At 42.7% G+C, this 22939-nt stretch overlaps 1 protein-coding gene across 5 annotated transcripts; it reads left to right on the top strand.

The window, feature by feature from the left end:
* The first annotated feature begins 333 nt into the window (after positions 1-333).
* GEM (GTP binding protein overexpressed in skeletal muscle) lies at positions 334-20264 on the top strand. 5 transcript variants are annotated; one of them, XR_014170657.1, is made up of 7 exons: positions 349-534; positions 3780-4014; positions 5555-5899; positions 12287-12363; positions 16658-16862; positions 18736-19705; positions 19757-20264. XR_014170657.1 is itself a non-coding variant. In XM_081919854.1 (6 exons), exons 3-6 carry the CDS (start codon positions 5569-5571, stop codon positions 19011-19013), a joined length of 888 nt encoding a protein of 295 aa, XP_081775980.1. In that variant the 5' UTR covers positions 334-534; positions 3780-4014; positions 5555-5568; the 3' UTR covers positions 19014-20264. The 5 variants fall into 5 exon arrangements, 4 of the variants coding, with proteins under 4 accessions (XP_081775980.1, XP_081775981.1, XP_081775978.1 ...); XM_081919854.1 differs by having other exon boundaries at positions 334-534; positions 12290-12363; positions 18736-20264; XM_081919852.1 differs by having other exon boundaries at positions 18736-20263.
* Positions 20265-22939: the final 2675 nt, after the last annotated feature.

A 22939-nucleotide genomic window follows, 5' to 3' on the forward strand; every position in this document is an offset into this window, starting at 1 on the left:
GTGATAATAGCAGTGAATAAGTTTGAAGGCTGCTATATTAAATAATGAAGGGGAAAAAGAAATGAGAAGCTTGAAAGATACGACTTTCAAATGAGAAGAGCTAAACACAGTGGTCTGGCTCTGTTTGGAACATGGCTATTATTGCTTCTAGACACCAGTGCCATATCCGATTGCCAGGGCTCACTGGCAGAGGCAAATCCTTATCAGGAGCTGCAGCTTTTATAAGCCACTGGGAGCTCCTTGGAAGATGTACTAGGTATATTCATTGATGTATTTCTTTAAAAAATTCCAGCTTAGAAAATGACTCTCAGGAAACAGCTACTTGTGATCTGGCAGGAAGAGAATAATATAGTTTGGGGTTACGAATAGTAGCAGTCTGGTGTCAGAAGTTATGGGCGTGTGGTTGTAACTAGGAGACCAAAATATTTTCCTTCCTGTCTGAAACAGGGTCGGTCTACAAGTGGTGGCGTTTTTGAGGGCATTATCTCCAGTTTGATTGCAAGGGTAGATTACCCTCTCTGGGCCATGTCTGCGGTAAGCTTGGTTTTTTTTTTTACTTTTGTGATCTTGACAAGAGTCGTTTAAAATGAATCAGGCGGTGTTTCCAAAGCGTTTGACGCTATGGGAGTGATGTTATCTTCTCCAACTTTTGCTTTAAGCTAACAAGATTGCCCAAAGCTTAAAGCTTGAGATTTGCCTCAAAATCAGATCAGTTCTGAGCTCCTCTGCTTTAGAAAAATTGCAAAATATATCAGGTGGTTATGTCAGTAAGCTTAACAATGCCTTTGGTCTCCTTCACACATTAATACCTTAGCCATGTGGAATTGATAGCTCAGCTCAGCTCAGCACAGCCAGCCCACCTCCCTTTCGGTGTCCTCGGTCTTATGCAAGATAAAATACTGTACTACACACTCTCTGAGCCAGACAGGAGGCTGACATACCAGATGAACTTTTACTCTTGTAAATCATTTTTAATAAGCTTATAAAACCTTTGGTTTCCCCATCTGAGGTGGCACTAGGAGAACTCTATAGGGGAATTTTTATTATTATTCACGAGGCCCGAGTCTTGGGATCTGTTTCTTTCTTTTGTCGCTATGCATTTCTGAGATCATTTGACTCGTTACTCAAGAGAGTGGGCTGTGTGTGCGTCTCTTGCTATGCGCAATTGCTGCTCTCGCTGTTCTTTGCTGTGCCACTCATTCCTGGCTCCTTTGGCGTAACTGAGTGGGAACGAAGCCAAGAGTGCTGGAGCTGCTGGCATTTATTGATCGCGTCCTTCATTAAAGTACTGGCTGTGTTCACCCCTTGTTCGGGAAAAGTGGTTCCTGGATTTCATGTTGTATATGTGGGATTCTAACAAGGCCCTTGATAATTCTACCAATGGACAAAATGACATTTTAAATAAAGGCACACAATAGTCTGCCAGCCAGCAATCAAAATTCTGGAACTATTCTTTAGAACGTTTGTTGTGGGCTTGTAACAAAATGTTGCAGCATGAAGTGCTCCTGTTAAGTGTTCCAGCCAATCAGGCATGTATTCTTCCAGGATATTTCATTCTATTCCATTCCATTCTACTTAGTTTTATGCCCATCCATTGCCCTCCGTACCTGCACATCAGCTAGTGAGCATTCCGTAATGATGATAATGGTGATAATTTACTTGGAGATTCTGTCTACATGTAAAGCAGACTGTCTGCCACTGAGCTACAACTCCCATTTTAACAGTCATGGCTTCCTCCAAAGAATCCTAGGAGCTGTATTTTATCATATACCTACAGTTCCCAGCACCCTTAACAAAACAGTTCCCAGGCTTCTTTGAGGAAGCCATGACTGTTAAAGTAGTATAACAGTGCTTTAAATGCACAGATGCAACATGCGTGATCATCTCGGCTCTTCTTCTGAAGACTTAGAAACTGGGTACACTTAAACGATAGCCAAAGAAACACAAACTCCAGATCAAGGTATTCCAACCACCCAGTCAGCCATGTGGTCTGCAGGCCATGGAGCAACCAATCACCTGCAAAGCTGGAAGTGACGCCGACTGCACAGTCAGCCAAAGAACCCAGTGTACTTTCAGTAACATCTCTAAGCACGGCAGAAACAAATCAGCTGCCGAGGGATTTTCGAAAGCAAATGAGCAGCACTGTTTAAACAAAGCAGGTGGGTCTGCAGCAAATCTATATTTGCAATAAGTACAGTAAAATGATGCCATTTTAATCAAATGAACATTTCAAAATCAGGGTGCTAGAGTTGTGGCCGGTTTGTTGTGCCTGCCAATATACAGCTGTGGAGACCATTTGGGATACGGAACTAGGAAACTGATGTTCAGATTTAACTGAACTCCAGCACATCTGTTCTTTGTGATTTGAATTGCTTTAGTTGATCCTCAGGTGGCAGGTGAATGCACTGTCTTTTCTCCCCAATGGCATTTGGGCTAGGTGCTTAACAATGCAATCCTATGCATGTGTTCTCAGAAGTAAGCCCCACTCAGGTGGTGTTTACAGGATTGCAGCCTTTGTTGTTGTTGTTTAGTCGTTTAGTCGTGTCCGACACTTTGTGACCCCATGGACCAGAGCATGCCAGGCACTCCTGTCTTCCACTGCCTCCCGCAGTTTGGTCAAACTCATGCTGGTAGCTTCGAGAACACTGTCCAACCATCTTGTCCTCTGTCGTCCCCTTCTCCTTGTGCCCTCCATCTTTCCCAACATCAGGGCCTTTTCCAGGGAGTCTTCTCTTCTCATGAGGTGGCCAAAGTATTGGAGCCTCAGCTTCGGGATCTGTCCTTCCATTGCAGCCGTAGTTGCTTTTAACTCTCTCAGTAAATTGGCATGACAAAGTTACATAAGTTTCATGTCAGATTATGGCTTCCCCCAAGGAATCCTGGGAACTGTAGTTTGATGGGGGTGCTAGGAATACCTGACTAGAGATCCCAAGCCATGCTCATAAAGTAACAGGGAATGGTTTAAACCCATGGTGTACATATACCCTCCATTAAGGACCTTCCAGATTGATTCCCACCCAGAAATAGTGACAAACACATACTAGCAAATGAAGGTTGTAGAATTAAAGTTGGTTGGGTGTTCTTGCCCACCGGACCCGCTCCCACCAACCCTCATCCCAAATTGGACTTTTTGCTATAAAGGAAATGATGGGGAAATGCTTTAGAAAGTTTGGGATAACAACTGCTTGACATTACATTGTATAGCCTACCTGTCAACAAATCAGAATGCAGGCCAAATAAAGAGCCGCTACTGTCAAATCTCCGCGCAAACTTTGTGTAAACAAATCAGGATGAATGCTTATTAAACAGGTTGTCCGGAAGCCACCTTGGTAGCGTTTTCCTTTGTAGCTTCTGGTCAGAAATGCTGGTAAAAAATGGGAAATTCTGTGCAATTTATTCTCTTGTTGAAGGAGGAGGTTGCATTCTTCTATTCATCTAAGGGCGAAAGACTAAAATAACATTGTAGAAAAAGAGTAATTTTCAGTCTAGCATGGTCTTAAGGTCAGTTAAGACGTTTGCGACATTCCTGTGTTAATGCGTCCAAAGTGATTTTTAAGAATCGGTGGTATCACCAGCATTTTAGAGCAGAGCAAGAAGGAACTTGTGGATGTCTTTCCCCCACTTTTTTTTGCTTTGCTCTTGTGAAAAAGGTTCTGTACTTGCACCACCAGCATTATGTGCACATACAGAATAAGTGACTGTATGCCTGCAAATAAATTGTTTCGTTAGCAATAGTAACTCTCTTTCTCTCTCTCTCCTGCACGCCTGCTTCCGTCCAGCTGGGGGCTGGCTGTCGGGCGGACAGGCCAACGACGTCACGGAAAAGCCCTGTCTCTGATCAGATGGGCTTAATATAAACCAGGTTTGCTGAGAAAGAATTAGAGAGGCAGCCCTTGGACAGAAGAAGGATTTCCAGTGGGAGAGTGGATCGGTGTTCAACACTCTCCCGAGAACTAGGGAGTGAGATTAACGGAGTCGCCTGTGGTTGGAACAGAGAGTAAAAACAGCAACAAGGTAGTGTTGACTTTAATGAGCATTGATTCGAATGCATTGTTTTAGCACTGCTGGCATGTGAGTAGATAGACAAAAATGTGCAAGTTGAAAGAGTGTTCAGAATTTGTGTCAGACCAAACTTTATTTCTTTGTTAGACTATTAAAGTAACAGCATAGTTAGCTGCACATTGCAACGAGACTGCTCTAAATGCATCAAAGGAAAGGCAAGGTGTCTTGTTCTATCCCTTTTTAGAGAGCACAGTGTTAACTAGAGCCACAAAATAGTAGTAAATGTGTTCATATGTCACATATACAGAGATGAGCTTGATATCTGTTCACTATAATCTTTGGTTGAAAAAGTTGAAGTGACTAGTCAGTAAGGGAGAAATGGAATAGTTTAAATTTGCATTGGATGCTGTTTCTCTTTCTGACCAGCATTCCTTTGCATCTCTCAACCCAAACAACAGGCAAGGCCAAATATAATAGCTTTGCAGGTTGCTGCAAAATGCATGAAAATGTGTGCACCTGAAATGTCATGGAGTGGAGTTTCCTTCTTTGCTGCATATTTTTGTTTTTAAATTGTTTGGAAGCCTCCTAGGAAGTTCTCACGGAGCTTGTCTGAATGGCAAAACAAGTGCATTGCTTGAAAAAGAGTTGAACTTGTGAATGCTTCTGCATCTGAATTTTGGAAATGGCCTTCAACAATCTTTTGGGCAAGTGCTCTGTTTGGTAGCTGGAGAGAAGTGATGTGAACTGAGAAAACTCAAGCATAAGCTTGAATAAGCAAAATGTCTAACTAGCTGTCATGTTGGGAGCTGGAGAGCATCAAAGCAACTTTCCTAAAAATGGTAGCTGCAAATGAGAGTGGCCATCAGGAATTAACTCGCTGCATTGTACACTCAACAGTCCTTCCTGCAAAGTGTAATTAAAAGCCATCTTTAGACAAGGGGAGAGCACCCAGCTTACTGCTCCAGAGATGAATTAGGGGCTCCCCAGTTTGACTGGACTTCTTGGGCAGTAAACTATGGTTACTTATTTGTAGTGTTTCCTCCTCCTAACTGACCCTTTAAGGGGCAGAAAAAAAGGAATTTAGGTATTTAGGAAAACCAAAGCAGGGGGGAGACCCAATGATGTAACTAACACCCTAGCCTCTGACACATCTATGAAGATGTATGGTGTAAAACCAAGTTTCTTGGTTGCTTTGGGTGTTCCCCCTCCCCAGATGCTGTAGTACCATGAGATGTGACCAATGCACTGATTCAGAGCATCAATCACACATGGACCACATGTCCACTTTTTAGATTGCTGCTAGTCCATATGAATGTGCAAGGTTTGCAAAGGGGGAGAGTGCTGTTGTCGTGTGCAAACAGCAAAAAGATCTCAGAATAAGAAATAATCTCAAGAGGTGCTTCCTATTATCACCACTCCTAGCAGCACCATTGACACTTCCAGGTGTCAAGTATTTGCAGATCTCGAGAACTCACCTGTTCAGATATGGTACGCAGAAATTCAACGGTACATATAACACTTGTGATTTTACTGTTGTTGTTTTTTTAACCAGGGCTGGGGAAAGCCATGACTCTGAACAATGTCACGATGCGTCACAGCAGCAACACCTTACAATCACAGCAGCAACGCTGGAGCATCCCAGCGGATGGGAGAAACCTGGTGGTCCAGAAAGACCCCCACGAGTGCAACCGACACAAAAGGTACACCGCCAACCCCGAAGAGTATTACCGAAGAAGCTGGTCGTCGGAGTCTTCTGACTCTGTCATCTCCTCCGAGTCAGGAAACACCTACTACCGAGTGGTACTCATTGGGGAGCAAGGAGTTGGCAAGACAACCATTGCCAACATCTTTGCAGGTGTGCACGACAGCATGGACAGTGACTGCGAGGTGCTCGGAGGTAAGTCATTACGTTCCACGCTGCAGAGGTTTATTTAAAGCCTCTTGTGTAAGCGGTGATTAGCTCTGAGAACTTGGAGCTCCTGATATTGAGGCCGTGATTCCCTTGGCTCTTAGCCTCCAAGACGATTTTGGCACGTTGGGTGCCCAGTGATGTAGGGTGGAGATTACGGTGGAGATAGTGGAAGGAGATTCTCTGTTGCCAGTGCTTTAAATCTGGCCAAGTGCACATGAAGCAGAGTGGGGAACCTTTTCCCCATGGAAGGGCTGTTTCTGCTTTGGGCAGCTTCCCATGGGCTGCAATGGGACTGGTGGGTGGGGCACCAGAGACAAGAATGGGAGGAGGAACACTTTTATGCAGTAGTAGGCTGGTTTTTGCACACAGCCCTCTCTGTCCGACCATCCAGGCAAGAAGCAAGCCACTATCAGAATTCAAAGAGACAGGGAAAACACCCATGGAAGATGCAAAGCAGGTTTTGAGAGGGGTGGCCTGGAGGGATGGGGTGGGCAGGGAGAGTTTGAAGGGCCAGATAGAGATACTTGAAGGACTTCATTGGCCCCTGTTCCTGAGGTTCCCCACTGTCTGCATAAAGGAAAGGAGATAGGGTTTATTACACCGCAACAGAAATCAAATCTTCCACATATTTATTTATTTTTAAAACAAAAAATCCTGTCATTTCCACAAGATACTCAGGGCAGCTTCTCCCAATAGTGGTGGCTGTGGAGTCCATTTGTCACTGGGCCTTTGGTTGTGCGAGTGCTCCCTGCTTCGAATCAGTGTGTGCCTTCTCCTCAAATATTCTCAATTGCAAACCAGACTGACTTAAGTGACCATTGACTTTAACATAGTTTACATGCTACAGATTAGACTGATATGCAAAGTAGGATCGTCACATACACAAACACAACAGCTACAAGCTTAAGAAATGTTTTCTTAGGGAAGAAGTAAAGTTCCTATAAGTCACAGTTGATCTGACAAGAAATAAAGAAGAAAGAGGAAATGAGAAAATAATCGTAGCTTTACAAGATTAGTACTGGTCTTGATCTAAATTAACAACCCTGTTGCAATATTCCTACTGATATGACAACAGAGTTAGAAAATTAGCAAAATAAAGAGGTTGCATGAAGAGAAGTTTGAAGTTCAAGAGACTAACAACGGAATCCTATAGCTTTCATTCCCAGCTTGCAACATGGAGCCCACTCTCACATTTTCATTTTCTGAGTGGTTTTCAACTAAATATTATTCAGAGTAGACCCACTGAAATTAATACACCTAACTTAGTCATGTTCATTACTTTCATTGGGCCTGCAAAACCTGACTACAGTACTGCTCTTCGGGGTGGAATTAAACATGGCACTGTTTAGGGACGTTTTTAATATTTAATGCTGTACAGTATTGTTTTTAACACTCGATTGGGAGCTGCCCAGAGTGGCTAGGGAAACTCAGCCAGATGGGTGGGGTATAAATAATAAATAATAATAATAATAATAATTATTATTATTATTATTATTATTATTATTATTATTATTATTATTATTATTATTTCCTCTGCACAAGCATCGCAGCTTGCTACGTGGAACGATTCCCCGCTCTCCTCCCTCCTGCACATTGTGCTGGGGGCTCTCTGAATGCCCCCAAGCCAATATCGCAGGGGGAGGAGTGGAGGCAAAAAACAGCAGTCCTTGCACAGGGCTTCTGCTGATGGGGCAGGTGCTAGGTGAGTCCCACCCTTTATTATCCCTGGACAGTGCTAATAACACACATGATTAATCCCAAAATGTTGAATTCAAAGAGCATTTAGTAGTAATGATATTCGTAGTAGCAGGCATTTGGGAGCAATGATATAGCATTGCTAGGAACTCATAGGGAGTTTCTTTTTATCGTCTCTCTATTACTCAGCAGTGATTGGCAGGGTGGCCGCTGTGGGCTTTGTTATGTACTGAAATTCTCACCCTGGGCCAGCAAGGGAATACTGTAGATAGTTTTCACTCAGGTCCACATATGCAAATAAGGGATCGAAAGTGACATTCAGTGATTGGATAGTTACAGAAAGTGGTTACTGTTGCATTGTAGTGGAGCTCTAGATAAGCAAGCTGGCTTAACCCTTCAGTTCAGTTCTGTTCTGGCCTGTGAATAAACAAGAGCTGTTTGAAGAATTGCTGTGTTGTCTGATATATTCACCCACAACTTAACAGGCTTCGTGGTCACTTTCCTTTCTATTGCCTTCTTTCACATCCCTCTCTATTGCCACTTGTCTGCCTGCTGTCTTTTCCTCTCTGCTCACTCTTCTCCTCACCTTCCCTTCACCTCCTCAGGCCTCTTTCAGGCTTTTCTTTCCCCTTCCCCTCTTCTACTTTATTTCACCTGATGCTGTTGCCTTTCTTAGAGGAGCGTGGTGGGGGAACCTCAGACCTGGTTCTCCAAGCCTCTCTGTTTGCCCTCAGGCCACCCACCACCCCCAAATGTGTTTTGAACTGGCTGTTTTTCTCACTCTCTTTGAGCATTTTTGCCTGGCTGGAATTGGTCCCTGAACTCTTAACAACACCCTTGCTGTTGCTTTCCTGGATGGAGGATAGAGGGAGCTGTGTGTGTGTGTGTGTGTGTGTGTAAAATGTAGCCCACTGCACAAAGGTGAAATTTACATTTGTTGCACCATCTGCAAGAGGCAGATGAGCCACATTAGTGACCAAACACTTGCTTAAATAATTTTATTTTGCCTGCTGGACTTGGTTCAATTAATTGCCACTGAGATTCTGCCTTTCAACAAGGCTTGTGTGGCATCATATTTATACAGTGGTACCTCGAGTTAAGTACTTAATTCGTTCCGGAGGTCCGTTCTTAACCTGAAACTGTTCTTAACCTGAAGCACCACTTTAGCTAATGGGGCCTCCTGCTGCTGCACGATTTCTGTTCTCACCCTGAAGCAGAGTTCTTAACCTGAGGTAATATTTCTGGGTTAGCGGAGTCTGTAACCTGAAGCGTATGTAACTGTTATGTACTGAAGTTCTCACCCCGGGCCAGCAGGGGGATACTGTAGATAGTTTTCACTCAGATCCAAATATGCAAATAAGGGATTGAAAGTGACGTTCAGTGATTGGATAGTTACAGAAAATGGTTACTGTTGCATTGTAGTAGAGCTCTATATAAGCAGGCTGGCTGAACCCTTCAGTTTAGTTGTGTTCTGGCCTGTGAATAAACAAGAGCTGTTTGAAGAATCGCTGTGTCGTCTGATATGTTCACCCACAACTTAACAGTAACCTGAAGCGTATGTAACCTGAAGTACCACTGTATAGACAATAAAGAAACAAGAGAACATTACAAACACATCGGCTCCAGCAAGCGGACTGTTCCCATGAAGCATTGGCAGGGTTTGCTGCTGCTTTCACTGACAAGCTAACAGTAGATAAAGGCTGGAAATCCTCTTGCACAAGTCACACCATGGTGAGAGAGCTTGGTTGCTCTTTGCCAGAGGCTTTCCCCAGCAGGTCTTACTGTGTGATTAAAAGGAGAGCCTCGGATATTAGTTATTCCTTGAGCTAATAGGCATTGGGCTGCTTTTGTTTACTATGAGGCAGGAGGGGAGACTGGAAGGGGAAGATGGAGAGATACACACACAACACCAGGATCCTCTACTTGAAGGTGATTCTCCATGTTGTGGTGGTATTGTGAAGGATATACTGGGTGCATTCTGTTGTCTTCATATACAGTGGCACCTCGCAAGACGAAATTAATTCGTTCTGCGAGTTTTTTCGTCTTGCGAGTTTTTTCGTCTTGCGAAGCACGGATCCTGTGCTGAATTTCTTCCTCAGTCGCTCAGGCTCCCCCCCTCGCTTTCAACTGGCCACCATGACCGTCAAGTTGTGCTTGGGCTTCTACGTGGGCAAAAAGTCCGCTGCGCTGCTGGCGCTGCTCTTGTCCCCGCTGCTCTTGGCGCTGCTGGTGCTGGCTAAGGAAACAAACTTGCAAGACGTTTTCGTCTTGCGAAGCAAGCCCATAGGGAAATTCGTCTTGCGAAGCAACTCAAAAAACGAAAAAACTCTTTCGTCTTGCGAGTTTTTCGTCTTACGAGGCATTCGTCTTGCGAGGTACCACTGTATACTAATTCCAGTCTTCAGTGGGAGAGGGCTCTAGCTCAGTGGTAGAGCATCTGCCTTCCATGCAGAAGGTCACAAGTTCAATCCCCAGCCTCTCCAGTTAGGCCTAGGAGAGACTCTTCCCTGAAGCCCTAGACAGACACTGCCCATCAGTGTAGGCCATATGGAGCAAGATGGACCCATAATATAATAATAATATTTTAAAAATTTATTTATACTCCGCCCCAGCCACTCTAGGTGGGTTCCAATGCGTATAAAAACACCAGCCGCTAATAGTAACAACCTGATCCAATATAAAAAGTCACAATAACTTTAAAATAAGCAACTTATATCAAACAAAGAAACATGCAAGAATCCATCAGAATCTAATAGCAAACAGCAAAATCAAACACAGGTAAATAATAATGAAACAGTTTCCATTTATCAACCACAATAAAAAAATTACTAATCTATATTCAATTAAAAACCCCCCAGCAAATCACAATGCATAAAATACCACCAAACATTCTAAACCATGTAAAATGATCAAACTGAGAAACAAGGCACACAACTGATATGGTCTGACTCAGTATAAGATAGCTTCCTATGTTCCTAGACTACTGTTGCTTACATAAGCAAAACTCAAGAGGGTCTCATCAACAGCTTGAAGGAAGGTGGACAAAAATGGGGGGTGGGGGAATTGTGATAGACTCCTAGGGGGTGAAGGGAACATGAAAACAGTCTAAGGCTCAGTGACCATTGAGTACCAACACTGGTTGCGTACACACCATGCATTTAAAATACACGACTTCCCCCAAAGTATCCTGGGAACTGTAGTTTGTTAAGGGGACTTGGAATCAGCACCCTTAGCAAACTGCAGTTCCCATGATTCTTTGGGGAAGCCATGGCTGTTTTGATGCCATTTTAAATATACAGTGCAGATGGGGCTCCAACTTTCGAAAGGAAAAAAAAACAACGAAGAAAAAGGAATTAAGATTGCAGAGATGGGGGCAGGGAATCAATTTATCATATTGTCTGGGGAGCTTCTATAGACCAACCCTGGGGCCTCTAAAATTCTCTGAATTATAGGTTGGCTTTAGTACATAATCCTTGCCCTAAAGATAGTCGGACATGGATCACAGATGAAAGAAACTTGCAGGAAATACATTGCTGTGTCTGGCGTTTTCGCACATTCATCATATTTAGCAAGAAGCACTAATGTAAGGAAGAGTTATTGCCGATTGAACATCCTACATGGGAACTGCTTGTCTCTTTTTGAAAAAAAAAGGCCAGCGTCCCTTTGCTTTCCACACACTTTTGCCCCAGGCGAATGCTGCTCGCAGCGGCAATGCCTGTTCACCCATAAACTGAGTGAAAACAAATATTTTCCATTACTAAGCCTAGCTGGAGCCTTTGCGTCTGTCTGAAGCTCCCATGGGGTCAAACGTTCAGTATTTGGCTTATTTCTTCCAGTGGGTCTTCTTCTTCCTGCTCTTACTACTTTCCTTTGGATAAAGATAACTTCAGAAGAGTGAATGTAATCGTTTGTCTTACCAGCTTCATGATGTCTACCAAGGAAATTATACGTCCATGTAGCTCATGGAAACTATAAGATCTTTGCCAGAAATTGTTATTTCAATGACAAATTGTTGGAAGATTTGCATCAGAACTGAAAGAACTATATACACCCCCCCAACACACAGCTATTTGCAAGTCTTAGAAGATGCAGCAGAAGGAACAAAGTTAATAAAAACATTTTTGGTCAGCAGTACTGCATTGTTGGTATAAATAGAATCACAGATTTGGTAAAAACCTTCAAGGTCTAGTCCAAATCCCTGCTGATGCAGGAAATCTACTGCTAGAGCACCCCTAATAGATTGCTATCCACACAGAAGCTGCAAAGCAATGGATTTTTATCTGACCTTATACGAAGGCTGAATTTGGTTCCCAGATGGAAACAAACAAATCCTGATATATTTTTCATCATTGCAATAGAATCACAGGAGATCCAAAATAATAACTTGTTGCCAGAGCAAAATTATGTTGGCTCAAAAATATCTCAACTGTTGCGTTTCAGAGAATGCTTTCCATTACGTTGTGTGGACAGGTATGGGTTGTCTGATGAAGAGTTCTCTGCAACCCCAAAGCCTGCACACTCTTACACCAGTTTAATTTGTTTTATACAGTTGTAGGATTGCTGGGAGATCCTAAATAGGAATCTTCTTTATAACAGCCTATGACATTTCCAACAGCTTTCTCTCCAACTTTCAAGAACATATTTTTAAAAAATGACACTGTGTTGTTTTTCTTCTAGAAGATACCTATGAACGAACCTTGCTGGTAGATGGTGAAAGTGCAACTATCATACTAATTGACATGTGGGAGAACAAGGTAGGATGAAATATTCATTTTGCCATGCTGAATTTTTCAAACATTGCTTTGGAAATTTGATTTTAAAGGATCTTAAAAAACAAACAAAGATCCAAATGTTAAGCATTGCTAAATTGTAAGGCAAAGAGATGAATCATATTCAATAGGTTTGTTCTCTATCTTTATTTCATTTTTAAGCTTATAAATTCAACAACTGCTATGCTTGGGACTGTATTATGATTACTATCAACATCATCATCATTTCTATACTGCTTTAATTCTTTAAGGAAAAAATCTCAAAGCAATTTACAGCCTACATGAGAACATCAAATAACACAATCCAGAATAAAACATTACAGAAGAACGTCAACTATAAAGTGTATATTCAAAGCAGCATAATTAACAGGAAACTAAAACATTATCTTAAAGATTTCAAAATTAAAATCTAATCTAAAACTAAAACATTCTCTTAAAAGATTTCAAAATGAAACATTACAAAGGAGGTCAATTACAGAATGAACAGCAAAAAACAAAACCCAAACCTATTTGAAACATTTCAAAAGAAAACATTACTAAAGGAAGTCAGATATAATGCACATAAAATTATCAAGAAACTTAAATTTTCTCATAAGCATAGAACATCTGTGCTGCTGTTGCTACCAATCCTGCCACTGGAGACGGCAGCTCAGGCTCAATGACTTGCGTCTGCACTATGAGACAGCCAAGATGATCTCTGGCCTCTTCAGCAGCCTCAGCTTTTGTAGCTGGAGTCAGTCAGCGCCCCACCCTCACAGGCCAGGTAGGAAAAGGCCTGCAAGGCAGGGAGCAGGTTTTCCAAGACTCACAGCCAAGATGTTCTCCAATATTGAGAAGCAAAACTTGAAAAAATTCAAGGGGCCTTTGTGATGATTAGAAGTCTCTGAGGTGAGCTCTTACTTTGTGCAAGGAAAGGTTGAATAACAGCAGCTGGTGGGCTGGATCAATCATATTTGCCTGGTGCTCCCATGTGAACCTAGCCTGACTTTGGGATCAGCCTCAGAGTCCCATCAGTCTGTTCCATCCATATATGAGATCAGGCGGATGGTGGAAAAGAGACAGGGCCTTTTTGGTGATGGTATAAGGACTATGGAACGTTCTCTCGGGGAGATTAGCCAGGCTCCCTCTCTTCTTATATTTAATAGTAAACTGACATTGTTGTTTAAGGGTAGCTTTCAGTAACCTGCATTTAATGATGTGTTCTTTATCACATTTTAGTACCGTTGATATCTAAGTAAGTCATACCGAGTGCACACCTATTGAATAGGTCCCACTTGTCCTCTGTTTTATGGTTGTTTTCTTTAAATTGAGCAACATTTTACTGTTCTTTTATTATATTGCAATTTTGTGGAGCATTACTTTGTTCTTATTTGTTTTATTGCAGTGTGGTTATTTCTGTTTTAATAGAAAAATGGTATATAACTAATAAACAACTAAAGGTTGAGTTCCACGGGGCCACTGTTCGTGGGCATTTGAACTAACCACCACTGAAGTGTTACATATTTCATCCACTTCTGCAAATCTGGTCTTTCAAAGATCTAATCTTGCACAGGGTGGCAGTTCCACGCCATCAGCCAGCACTTGTGGGTTTTTTTAAGGGGGTGGCACATTCCTAATGGTTGACTGAACTGGCCCTAAATTTACTTAAATCTAAGGATTGTGGTTCGAGGACCCATGGAGGAATAAAGACACGTGGACATAGTATGTAAGGTTAATGGGCAAGAAAAGGCCACAACTTTATTGATTACAGCAAGTGAAAAGGTATTGGCTTAGGCATTGGACCACGGAAGATTTGACTCCACCCACTCAGAGAGGGGTGAGTCTGAAGAGGGGTTAACCACCAGTAGGGGGAGCCTGTTGTTGCTAATACAACTATAAGATCTCCCCTGATGTCACCGAGGGCCCCCCGCCACACAGGCATCGGACAGGATCCACGATCGCCAGATTCCTTTAATGGAATACCCAAATTTGAAGGGGTAGGCGATGGCCACACCTTGCCCTTCCACACACCAACAACACATTCCAATGCCTAACCGCTAAATACCAAGAAAGCTGTGACGATTGCTACGAGGTAGGCGAAAAAAACCAGTTGGAAAAAATTCCTACCAGGCCCCCTGGGCAACCAACCATAGGTCCATAGCAAGGTCAAGAGAAAAACTAAGCCCTAAGCCCTAAGGGAGTGGTGGGTGGGTGACTCGCGAAGAAAAGGTGAGCAAATGGGCTGAATGGCTGGCGCGGCTGCATCTTGAGCAGCAAACCACACCCCCACCAAGCCGCCCGATTGGGTGCCCAACCGGGGGCGTGGCACGCCAGCCATATGAGTGGGGCAGGGGGCGTAACGCCCCCTGCGTGACGCAGGAATTGTCTCCCGCCCACAACACCTCCCCTCTGGAAGGAGGAGAGGCCCTCTCTTAATGGGTCTTTGAGCTGTAACTTAAATCTCAATGAAGATATAATGCACCGTTTTTCTGGCAGCCATGCATTGCTAGAACTTAATAGGCGTTGTTAACGGTGCACTTATGGAAATAGTGGCAGTGGTCGAGGAAAGATTCATGACCTAGGTTTTAATAACAATAATAGCAATAATAAAGAGTTTACAGTTATATCCAAATTAAAATAACCGCCAACCACAACTAAACATTTAATCAACATCAACCTGACAAAAGCAAAACAGAGGAACCAAAATTAGAACCGTTTAAAACATTTTGAAACATTTTAGCCCTGTTGTAATCAGGCCTAGTTCCAAGTAAGTTTATGGACGAAAATAAATGGCCTGATGACATCCTGGAATGAAAGTTAATGGGACAATGTTAATTTTTAAAATGGCGCATCTTGAGTCAGCAAAGTAGGAACTACATTTGTACTGAATTAGTTGGACCATTGGTCTACCCAGCCATGATTGGTAGATGTAGCCATCAGCAGCTGAAAAGTTGGTGGTATGAGCTGTGGATAAAACATGCTAAATTAATAAAGCATTAAAAAACAAAAATCTATGATGCTTCTCCCCATAATCTCCATAAACAGGCAGCACCAGTTTCTCAGGCCCTGACTGATGCAGTACTATTTGGTGACTATTCTTTCATCGTGTAGAAAAAGCAGACATTACTACACACACACCATCGGAACCTGCTTTATACTGAGTCATATGATAAACCACATGATAACCATTGATTTATTTAGCTCAGTATTAGCAGTGACTCTCCAGGGGGTCAACCAAACATCTTAACTAGCCTTGCCTAGAGATGCGCAAGATTGCACATGAGATTTTTTTGCATGCAAGGCAGAAGCTCAACCACTGGGCAATGGCCTTTTGCAAACGTACCCCATGGACACCCATTTACTTCTGTTGCATCTTTTGATGGATTACCGTTCTAAACTGCTTTGAGAGACGAGCAGAGTATAAATATAATAAATAAATACAATAAACCAAGAAGATAGCAGAGAAGATGTACATTCTGAATTTCTCCTTCTACCCAACCCAGGTGCCAAGCCTTCCTTTGCATCTGGTCTCCCCATGAGGTGCAAAGTGTTTTTCGCTATATCTCTGCATAAACACATCCAGCTACTGTATGTTTGGAAGCAGAGAAAAGGGAGCAAGAATTGATTTTTTTAAAAAAGCCTTGATGTTGATATTCCATTTTGTTAGTTCCCTTCTCTCTCCTTGATCTCAAAGGGAAGCAAATTGGATTTTTTTTAACAGTTCCTATAAAAATGCAAAGCATTTCCACACATTACACATATGTATATTATATGCACCCCACGTTTCCTAAAGTAACAGCACATAAACACACCCAACAGTGCATATAACATATAAAATACTTATGTATTAATACTTATAAACTTATGCTGCAGCAATATAGTAGCACAGAGGATTTTACTTTTTTATACATATTCAGTGTATAAATATATGGAGGGTTTGCATCTCATTTTGCATCTAATTAGTCAATCGTATATTGACAAATGCGAGAGCAGCTTAGACATAATTGGGCACTTGATGCTGCAAGAGACAGTCTGATGATTTGAAATGGATCCCTCCTCCATCTCTCAAAGGATATATTGAAGGTCAAACGCAGAATTTAGATGCAGGCTTCAGCCACAAGTTAACCAATGACCACATAGTGCAGCACTCATTCTGTAACCCTAAGCAACATAACAAAAGTAATGAAAGCATGTGGTGTCAATATTTTGTTTGTTTCCTGTAGAGACACAGGTCTTCCAGTTAAGACACCCAGTATTTGTTGACCCGCAATACAATTTTTTATTTTACTTATTTAAACAGGGTGAAAATGGATGGCTCCAAGATCACTGCATGCAGGTTGGGGATGCATATTTGATTGTCTATTCCATCACGGACCGTGCAAGCTTTGAGAGAGCATCTGAGCTCAGGATACAGCTCCGAAGGGCACGCCAGACAGAAGACATTCCCATTATTTTAGTGGGCAACAAAAGTGATCTTGTTAGGTGTCGGGAAGTCTCTGTTTCAGGTAGGAGCTACTAGATGTCAATTGGTAGGGCTGTTTGCTTTGCTTCTACACTTTTGACACTAACCCTGCTTGGAGGGTTTGTAAAATTAGATATGCCTACGCTACAAATAACATGTTCAGCTGTGTCTTTCTCCCGAGAAACCTTGGAAAATTTCATTCTGCATGGGAGATAGGACAAGGGCACAGCCACACCATATGTTTAGAACACACCCAACGCACACACTTAAAACACCATGGATCCTGGGAACCACAGAGCTACAATTTGCAGTACCCTTAAGACATGTACTGTGGCTCTGTGGTCTAAACCACTGAGCCTAGGGGTTGCTGATCAGAAGGTTGGCTGTTTGAATCCCTGCGACGGGGTGAGCTCCCGTTGTTCGGTCCCAGCTCCTGCCCACCTAGCAGTTCGAAAGCACATCAAAATGCAAGTAGATAAATAGGAACCGCTCTGGCGGGAAGGTAAACGGTGTTTCCGTGTGCTGCGCTGGTTCGCCAGAAGCAGCCTAGTCATGCTGGCCACATGACCCGGAAGCTGTCTCTGGACAAACGCCGGCTCCCTCAGTCCGTGGAGCAAGATGAGCACTGCAAGCCCAGAGTCGTCCGTGACTGGACCTAACAGTCAGGTGTACCTTTACCTTTACCTTTTAAGACATGATGTTCTCAGGATTCTTTGGGGGAAGTCACCTGCTTTCCACATGTGTTGGAGGTGCTTTAAAGGTATGGTGTGGATCTTCTCAAATGTCAACGGTCTCACAAAACCTATAGCCATAAGGCAGGGATGGGAACCTGTGGCCTTTCAGATATTGATGGGCTCCAGTGCCCATCAGCTCCAGCCAGCATAGTCAAGGATAATGGGAGTTGTAGTCTAGGAACATCGGGAGGGCCCCAGGTTCCCCATCCTTGCCCTAAAGGTTTCTTGGGGAAATTTCATGGCGGCTAACTGAATTAAGATAAGCCCTCTTCATAGGTACAACATAAATATCCGTGGGGTTGGACAATGAGTAAACACTGAAGCAGGGGTTGGAATATAATTATTACCAAAAATTAGCCATGGAATGGGCTGTCTAAGGCAGTTGTAGAATCCCCATGATTGGAAGCTTTCATGAAAGTGGTAGAGACACGCTGGGTGCCTGGGATTTTCTGTTGTTCATTCAGCTCTCTTCTTCAAAGGCAAAAGGCAAATCTCTAGCAAAATTTGAAATCTCAGAAGCCCAAAGTGTGGTGGCTGAAAAGGAGTTCCATTATTTAGATGGTGGAATTCAGTGCCACCATGGATGGCGGAAGCGGACAAGAAAAAATATTTAAATTTGCTATATTTGCATAATTTATGCTTGGCTCTGAATTCAGCTTTTCCTGTCATAGAATGTGAGTATGCTGGGGTAGAACTTTGATAACTTTTAGCACAGCAACCAATGTAGCCCTGATTACCGTATTTTTCGCTCTATAAGACGCACCAGACCACAAGACGCACCAAGTTTTTGGAGGAGGAAAACAAGAAAAAAAAATATTCTGAATCTCGGAAGCCAGAACAGCAAGAGGGATCGCTGCGCAGTGAAAGCAGCAATCCCTTTTGCTGTTCTGGCTTCTGGGATAGCTGCGCAGCCTGTATTCGCCCCATGAGACGCACACACATTTCTCCTTACTTTTTAGGAGGGAAAAAGTGAGTCTTATAGAGCAAAAAATACAGTATATGATACGTTATCTTAAGGCAAAGGATTGGAGTGGGTGATACTCTGGGTTGTTGTCAACACCAGCTCTTGTTTCTATGAATCTACCCCAGCTCATTGGCTCTTTGTCCATTGTTTAAAATAATGTGCAGTCACCTGAGCTCTCCAGCTAGTACAATGACAAATCTCCTTCAAATGTTTTGCAGAGGGCAGGGCCTGTGCTGTTGTGTTTGACTGCAAGTTCATTGAGACCTCGGCGGCTGTCCAGCACAATGTGAAGGAGCTGTTTGAAGGCATTGTGCGTCAAGTGCGGCTCAGGAGAGACAGCAAAGAGAAGAACGAAAGGAGGCTGGCATATCAGAAGCGGAGGGAGAGCATCCCCAAGAAAGCCAGGCGATTCTGGGGCAAAATCGTAGCCAAGAAGAACAAGAACATGGCCTTCAAACTTAAGTCCAAGTCTTGCCACGATCTCTCTGTCCTTTAAGGAACATTGGATCATCCCGAGCATTCTCTTTCCTGGACCTTCTTCAACTCTCTTCTGAACAATAAACCAATCTATATTAGATTGGTCAACAAGAAATGCAAATCTGACTTGGACTCACAGTTGTGATTATTCTGATGAAATGTGCCAGCAATAAGGACAGCCTAATGCATGCAAGGATGAAGAAATGCCATTTATACCTTCCAGTTTATAGTTTAAGTGTTTGAGTGTGTTTGGGTTGGGGCGGGACAGAACTTTTGTCTTATAAACAATAACATTCCAAACTTACAATGAGACGTGTCCAAGGGGGGAGAAAACTGTTTCCCTTGTTGCCTTTTAAATAATAGTATAAGAAATCGGAAAGCATCGTTTATAAAACGGATGCCATCTTTTTGTTATTCTTTCTTACTAATTCTGTAAGCCAATGAAAAAAGGTTCCCACGAGATATGCCTTCTCCCTAATCAACCAGTTGACTTTCTTAAGTGCCCGCAGCTGAAAATCTTTGTTGGTTTGATATCATTTATCCCAATGAATAGAAAGATATCAACTGCAGTCAGATATTCAAGTGTTTGGTTAAATGGGAGCATTATTTACAGTGGGTTACATTGCCACAGAACACTATGGGAGATGAATGTGAATTTCACTAAATGGATACTTGTAGTTAGAATATTGGCGATATTAACTGCTAATGGCTGTAGCCCTAAAAACCACTTACCTAGATGTAAGTCCCAGTGAGCTCAGTGAGGCTTACTACTGTGTAGGCACGTGCAGGGTTTCACGGTAACTGTATAATAAGTGTTGAAGTGTTTCCTTGATGCATCTGGAGCCATTTGATTCTCTTAAAAAACATAGGTATAGGAGAAAATTGTAATACAACTTTCTGTTGTGTTGTAACACAAAATTGTTTATATTGATAGAATAAGTAGGAAACGTAAAACATAAAATCAAGTGCAAAATGCCAAGTTTTGGGAAAGAAAATCTCCTTTTCTAATAAACCACAAAGAGATTTTGTGCTGAAATCTCACGTTTGTATTATGCCATTGTAACTTTCTATTTATTGTCTTTCAACTATTTGCATTTTTAATGGGTGAACTGTTAGGAGTGGGAGGGAAGGGGGAGACATAGTGTTGAAATGTATTTATTAAGTGATTTCTTAAGAAAAACGATTTTATTACTGTTTTCTATATGATGTCTTTTGGACTATTTACATGCCTTGTAATAAATCAATAAAAGGTTTCACTGCCTTTGAACCTAGCAAGAAATCTCAAACTTGATTGAAGCTTAGCTCATACAAGAAAAGTTGCTGACTTGGTGTTACTTGTGAGAATGGGAAGAGAAATTAGATAGGTTCACATTTTGATGCGAAACAGCCTCATTCACAAATCAATGCATGAATTGAAAAACAGTTATTCTGTAAAAGTCACATTTCAGATTTTGCATTGCTGCTTCCCAATGAAAAAAAAATGCATTTAAAAAGGGCACAATGGGGAAAGGGGCATGCAAAAACGTATATATTAGTGAAAATAACATGAGCATATTAGGAAATGCATTATAAAATTGCATTTTATTGGGGACTGAAATTGGCTTCCATTACTTATGTGTTACTTTTTGTTTCCCCTTAAACTCCCCCTACTAGCACAGCTAGGAGGCAAGGTAAAGGTAAAGGACCCCTGGATGGTCAAGTCCAGTCAAGGGCGACTATGGGGTTGTGGCACTCATCTCGCTTTCAGGTCGAGGGAACCGGCATTTGTCCTCAGACAGACAGCATGACTAAACCGCTTCTGGCACAATGGAACACTGTGATGAGTACCAGATCAAAGGGAAACACTGTTTACCTTCCCGCTGGGAAGTACTTTCGAACGGCTAGATTGGCAGGAGCTGGGACGCAGCAGCATTGCGGGGATTCAAACCTCCGACCTTCTGATTGGCAAGCCCAAGAGGCTCAGTGGTTTAGACCATAGCACCACCCACTTCCCACAGCTAAGAGGCACGCTAGACTGGATGGTTGCAGCCACTGCCATGTCTATTTTCCCTATTGCTTTTGGGGCTTACTCTCCTCCCCACCTCCATGTAGCAAAGCTACATCAGGATCCGGAGGCAATAAAGTTTTGCAGCATTAAAAAATAGGGAAGTCATTGAGAGAAACCAGTGCTCGTATCAACCTTAGGAAAATGACAGCATGCCTCTTGAATTCGCACCTTAATCAATGAGTAAATATTGAGGTTGTGAGATATCGAGATTTGCTTTGCTAGGCAGCATTTATATTTTGCTTTGGAATGCAGTTTTAAGAAAGTGCTCGTGATAACTGACTTCCAAGTGCTGGTGATCTCTTAAGGAAGGAGCGATGTGTGATGGTTGTGGGAAGACCCGTATTTTCAACACAGGCCACACCAAACTGCTGTAGAGCAGGAGGTGACCAGTATTGATCAGGTTGCAGGTAAGAAGTGTTTTAGAGGCCCTTCCACTACTTCTTGTATGGGAATATACAGAGCTGTCCTATGCTGAAGACATTGGTCCATCTAGCCAGTACTGTTTGGCATCAGGATTTCCGATACGAATCTGTCTCAGCCTTAGCTGGAAATGCATGTGATTCAAGCTGCAACCTTCTGCACACAATGCAGTTGTTTTACCACTGAGCTGCAGAACTTTCCTTACAGCCATCCCTCTGAGCCACTTTTCTAATAACACACTTTAGAGACCGGAAATGCCGTTGGCGAGGTGAAAAACTACTTGCAGGAGTGGCTCTATTTACGATACGATAATCTTTATTGTCATTGTCCCATACAGAACAATGAAATTGAAAAAAACCTACAAAAGACATTCAAAAACCAACAAGCCTGCTATCCCAGCTATCTCAACCTGGTTAGCCCCCTAAAAACTCTGATACCCCATTTTTAAATACAATATACTCCCATAGAGACTCCTTACACTGCATTTAAAACTAAAATCGCATTTGGATAGGTGGCTAGTCCTAGTCTTATAACCCTGTACCTTCTTCCAGAAGGCAGAAGCTGAAAGAGATCATTTCCAGGGTGCGCACTGTCCTGCGCTATCTCTGCAGCTTTCTTATGCCAACTGGAAGCATAGATTTGATCCAAGGTGGGAAGAGTGTACCCAATTATTCTCTCCACAGTCTTTACAACCCTGGACAGCATTGTTTTTCCCCTGACTGTGCAGCTCACAAACCACGCACACAGGCCATAAGTTAATACGCTCTCAGCAGTACAATGGTAAAATGCCATCAACAGGTCCTTTGAGAGATTGTTTTTCCGGAGGATTCTTATAAAATATAATATATTTATTTAAGGTTATTATTCATTTTAATATGCATATGCTGCCTTTTGGGCAAAAGAGGAGGAAGAAGAAGAGTTTGGATTTGATATCCCGCTTTATCACTACCCAAAGGAGTCTAAAAGCGGCTAACATTCTCCTTTCCCTTCCTCCCCCACAACAAACACCCTGTGAGGTAAGTGAGGCTGAGAGACTTCAAAGAAGTGTGACTGGCCCAAGGTCACCCAGCAGCTGCATGTGGTGGAGAGGAGATGCGAACCCAGTTCACCAGATTACAAATCTACCGCTCTTAACCACTACACCACACTGGCTCCCCATTGCAATTAAAGCTGTTTCAATGCTGTTTCAATGCTAAAAACAATGGCTGTACAAAGTCTAGGTTGTAGTTCAGGGATGGGGAACTTCAGGTCCAGCAGCCAAACAGAGTTTCCAGTCCTCTCTGTATGGCCTGTGGGACTCTTACCAGGCCACACTCCTCACTAACCCTGGCAGGCTGGAATGTGTCTTTGAACTCTGATAGGCTTCTGGCTTGCCTGGATAGAAGAGGGAGGATGTATGGTGTGTAGAACTTAGCCTACTGTACAAAAAAAAAAAAAATCAGATTCATTGCTCTGCCCTCTGGCCCGGCAACCACTTG

Source organism: Podarcis melisellensis (genome assembly GCF_964234715.1).
Source record: "Podarcis melisellensis genome assembly, chromosome: 7".
NCBI lineage: Eukaryota > Metazoa > Chordata > Lepidosauria > Squamata > Lacertidae > Podarcis > Podarcis melisellensis.

Excerpts from the sequence above, each read along its gene's own strand:
- GEM (XM_081919852.1), top strand. The coding sequence starts at position 5,569 with ATGACTCTGAACAATGTCACGATGCGTCACAGCAGCAACACCTTACAA. Across the intron at positions 5,900-12,286 it reads TGACTGCGAGGTGCTCGGAG|AAGATACCTATGAACGAACC; the intron begins GTAAGTCATTAC and ends TTTTTCTTCTAG. Across the intron at positions 16,863-18,735 it reads TCGGGAAGTCTCTGTTTCAG|AGGGCAGGGCCTGTGCTGTT; the intron begins GTAGGAGCTACT and ends AATGTTTTGCAG.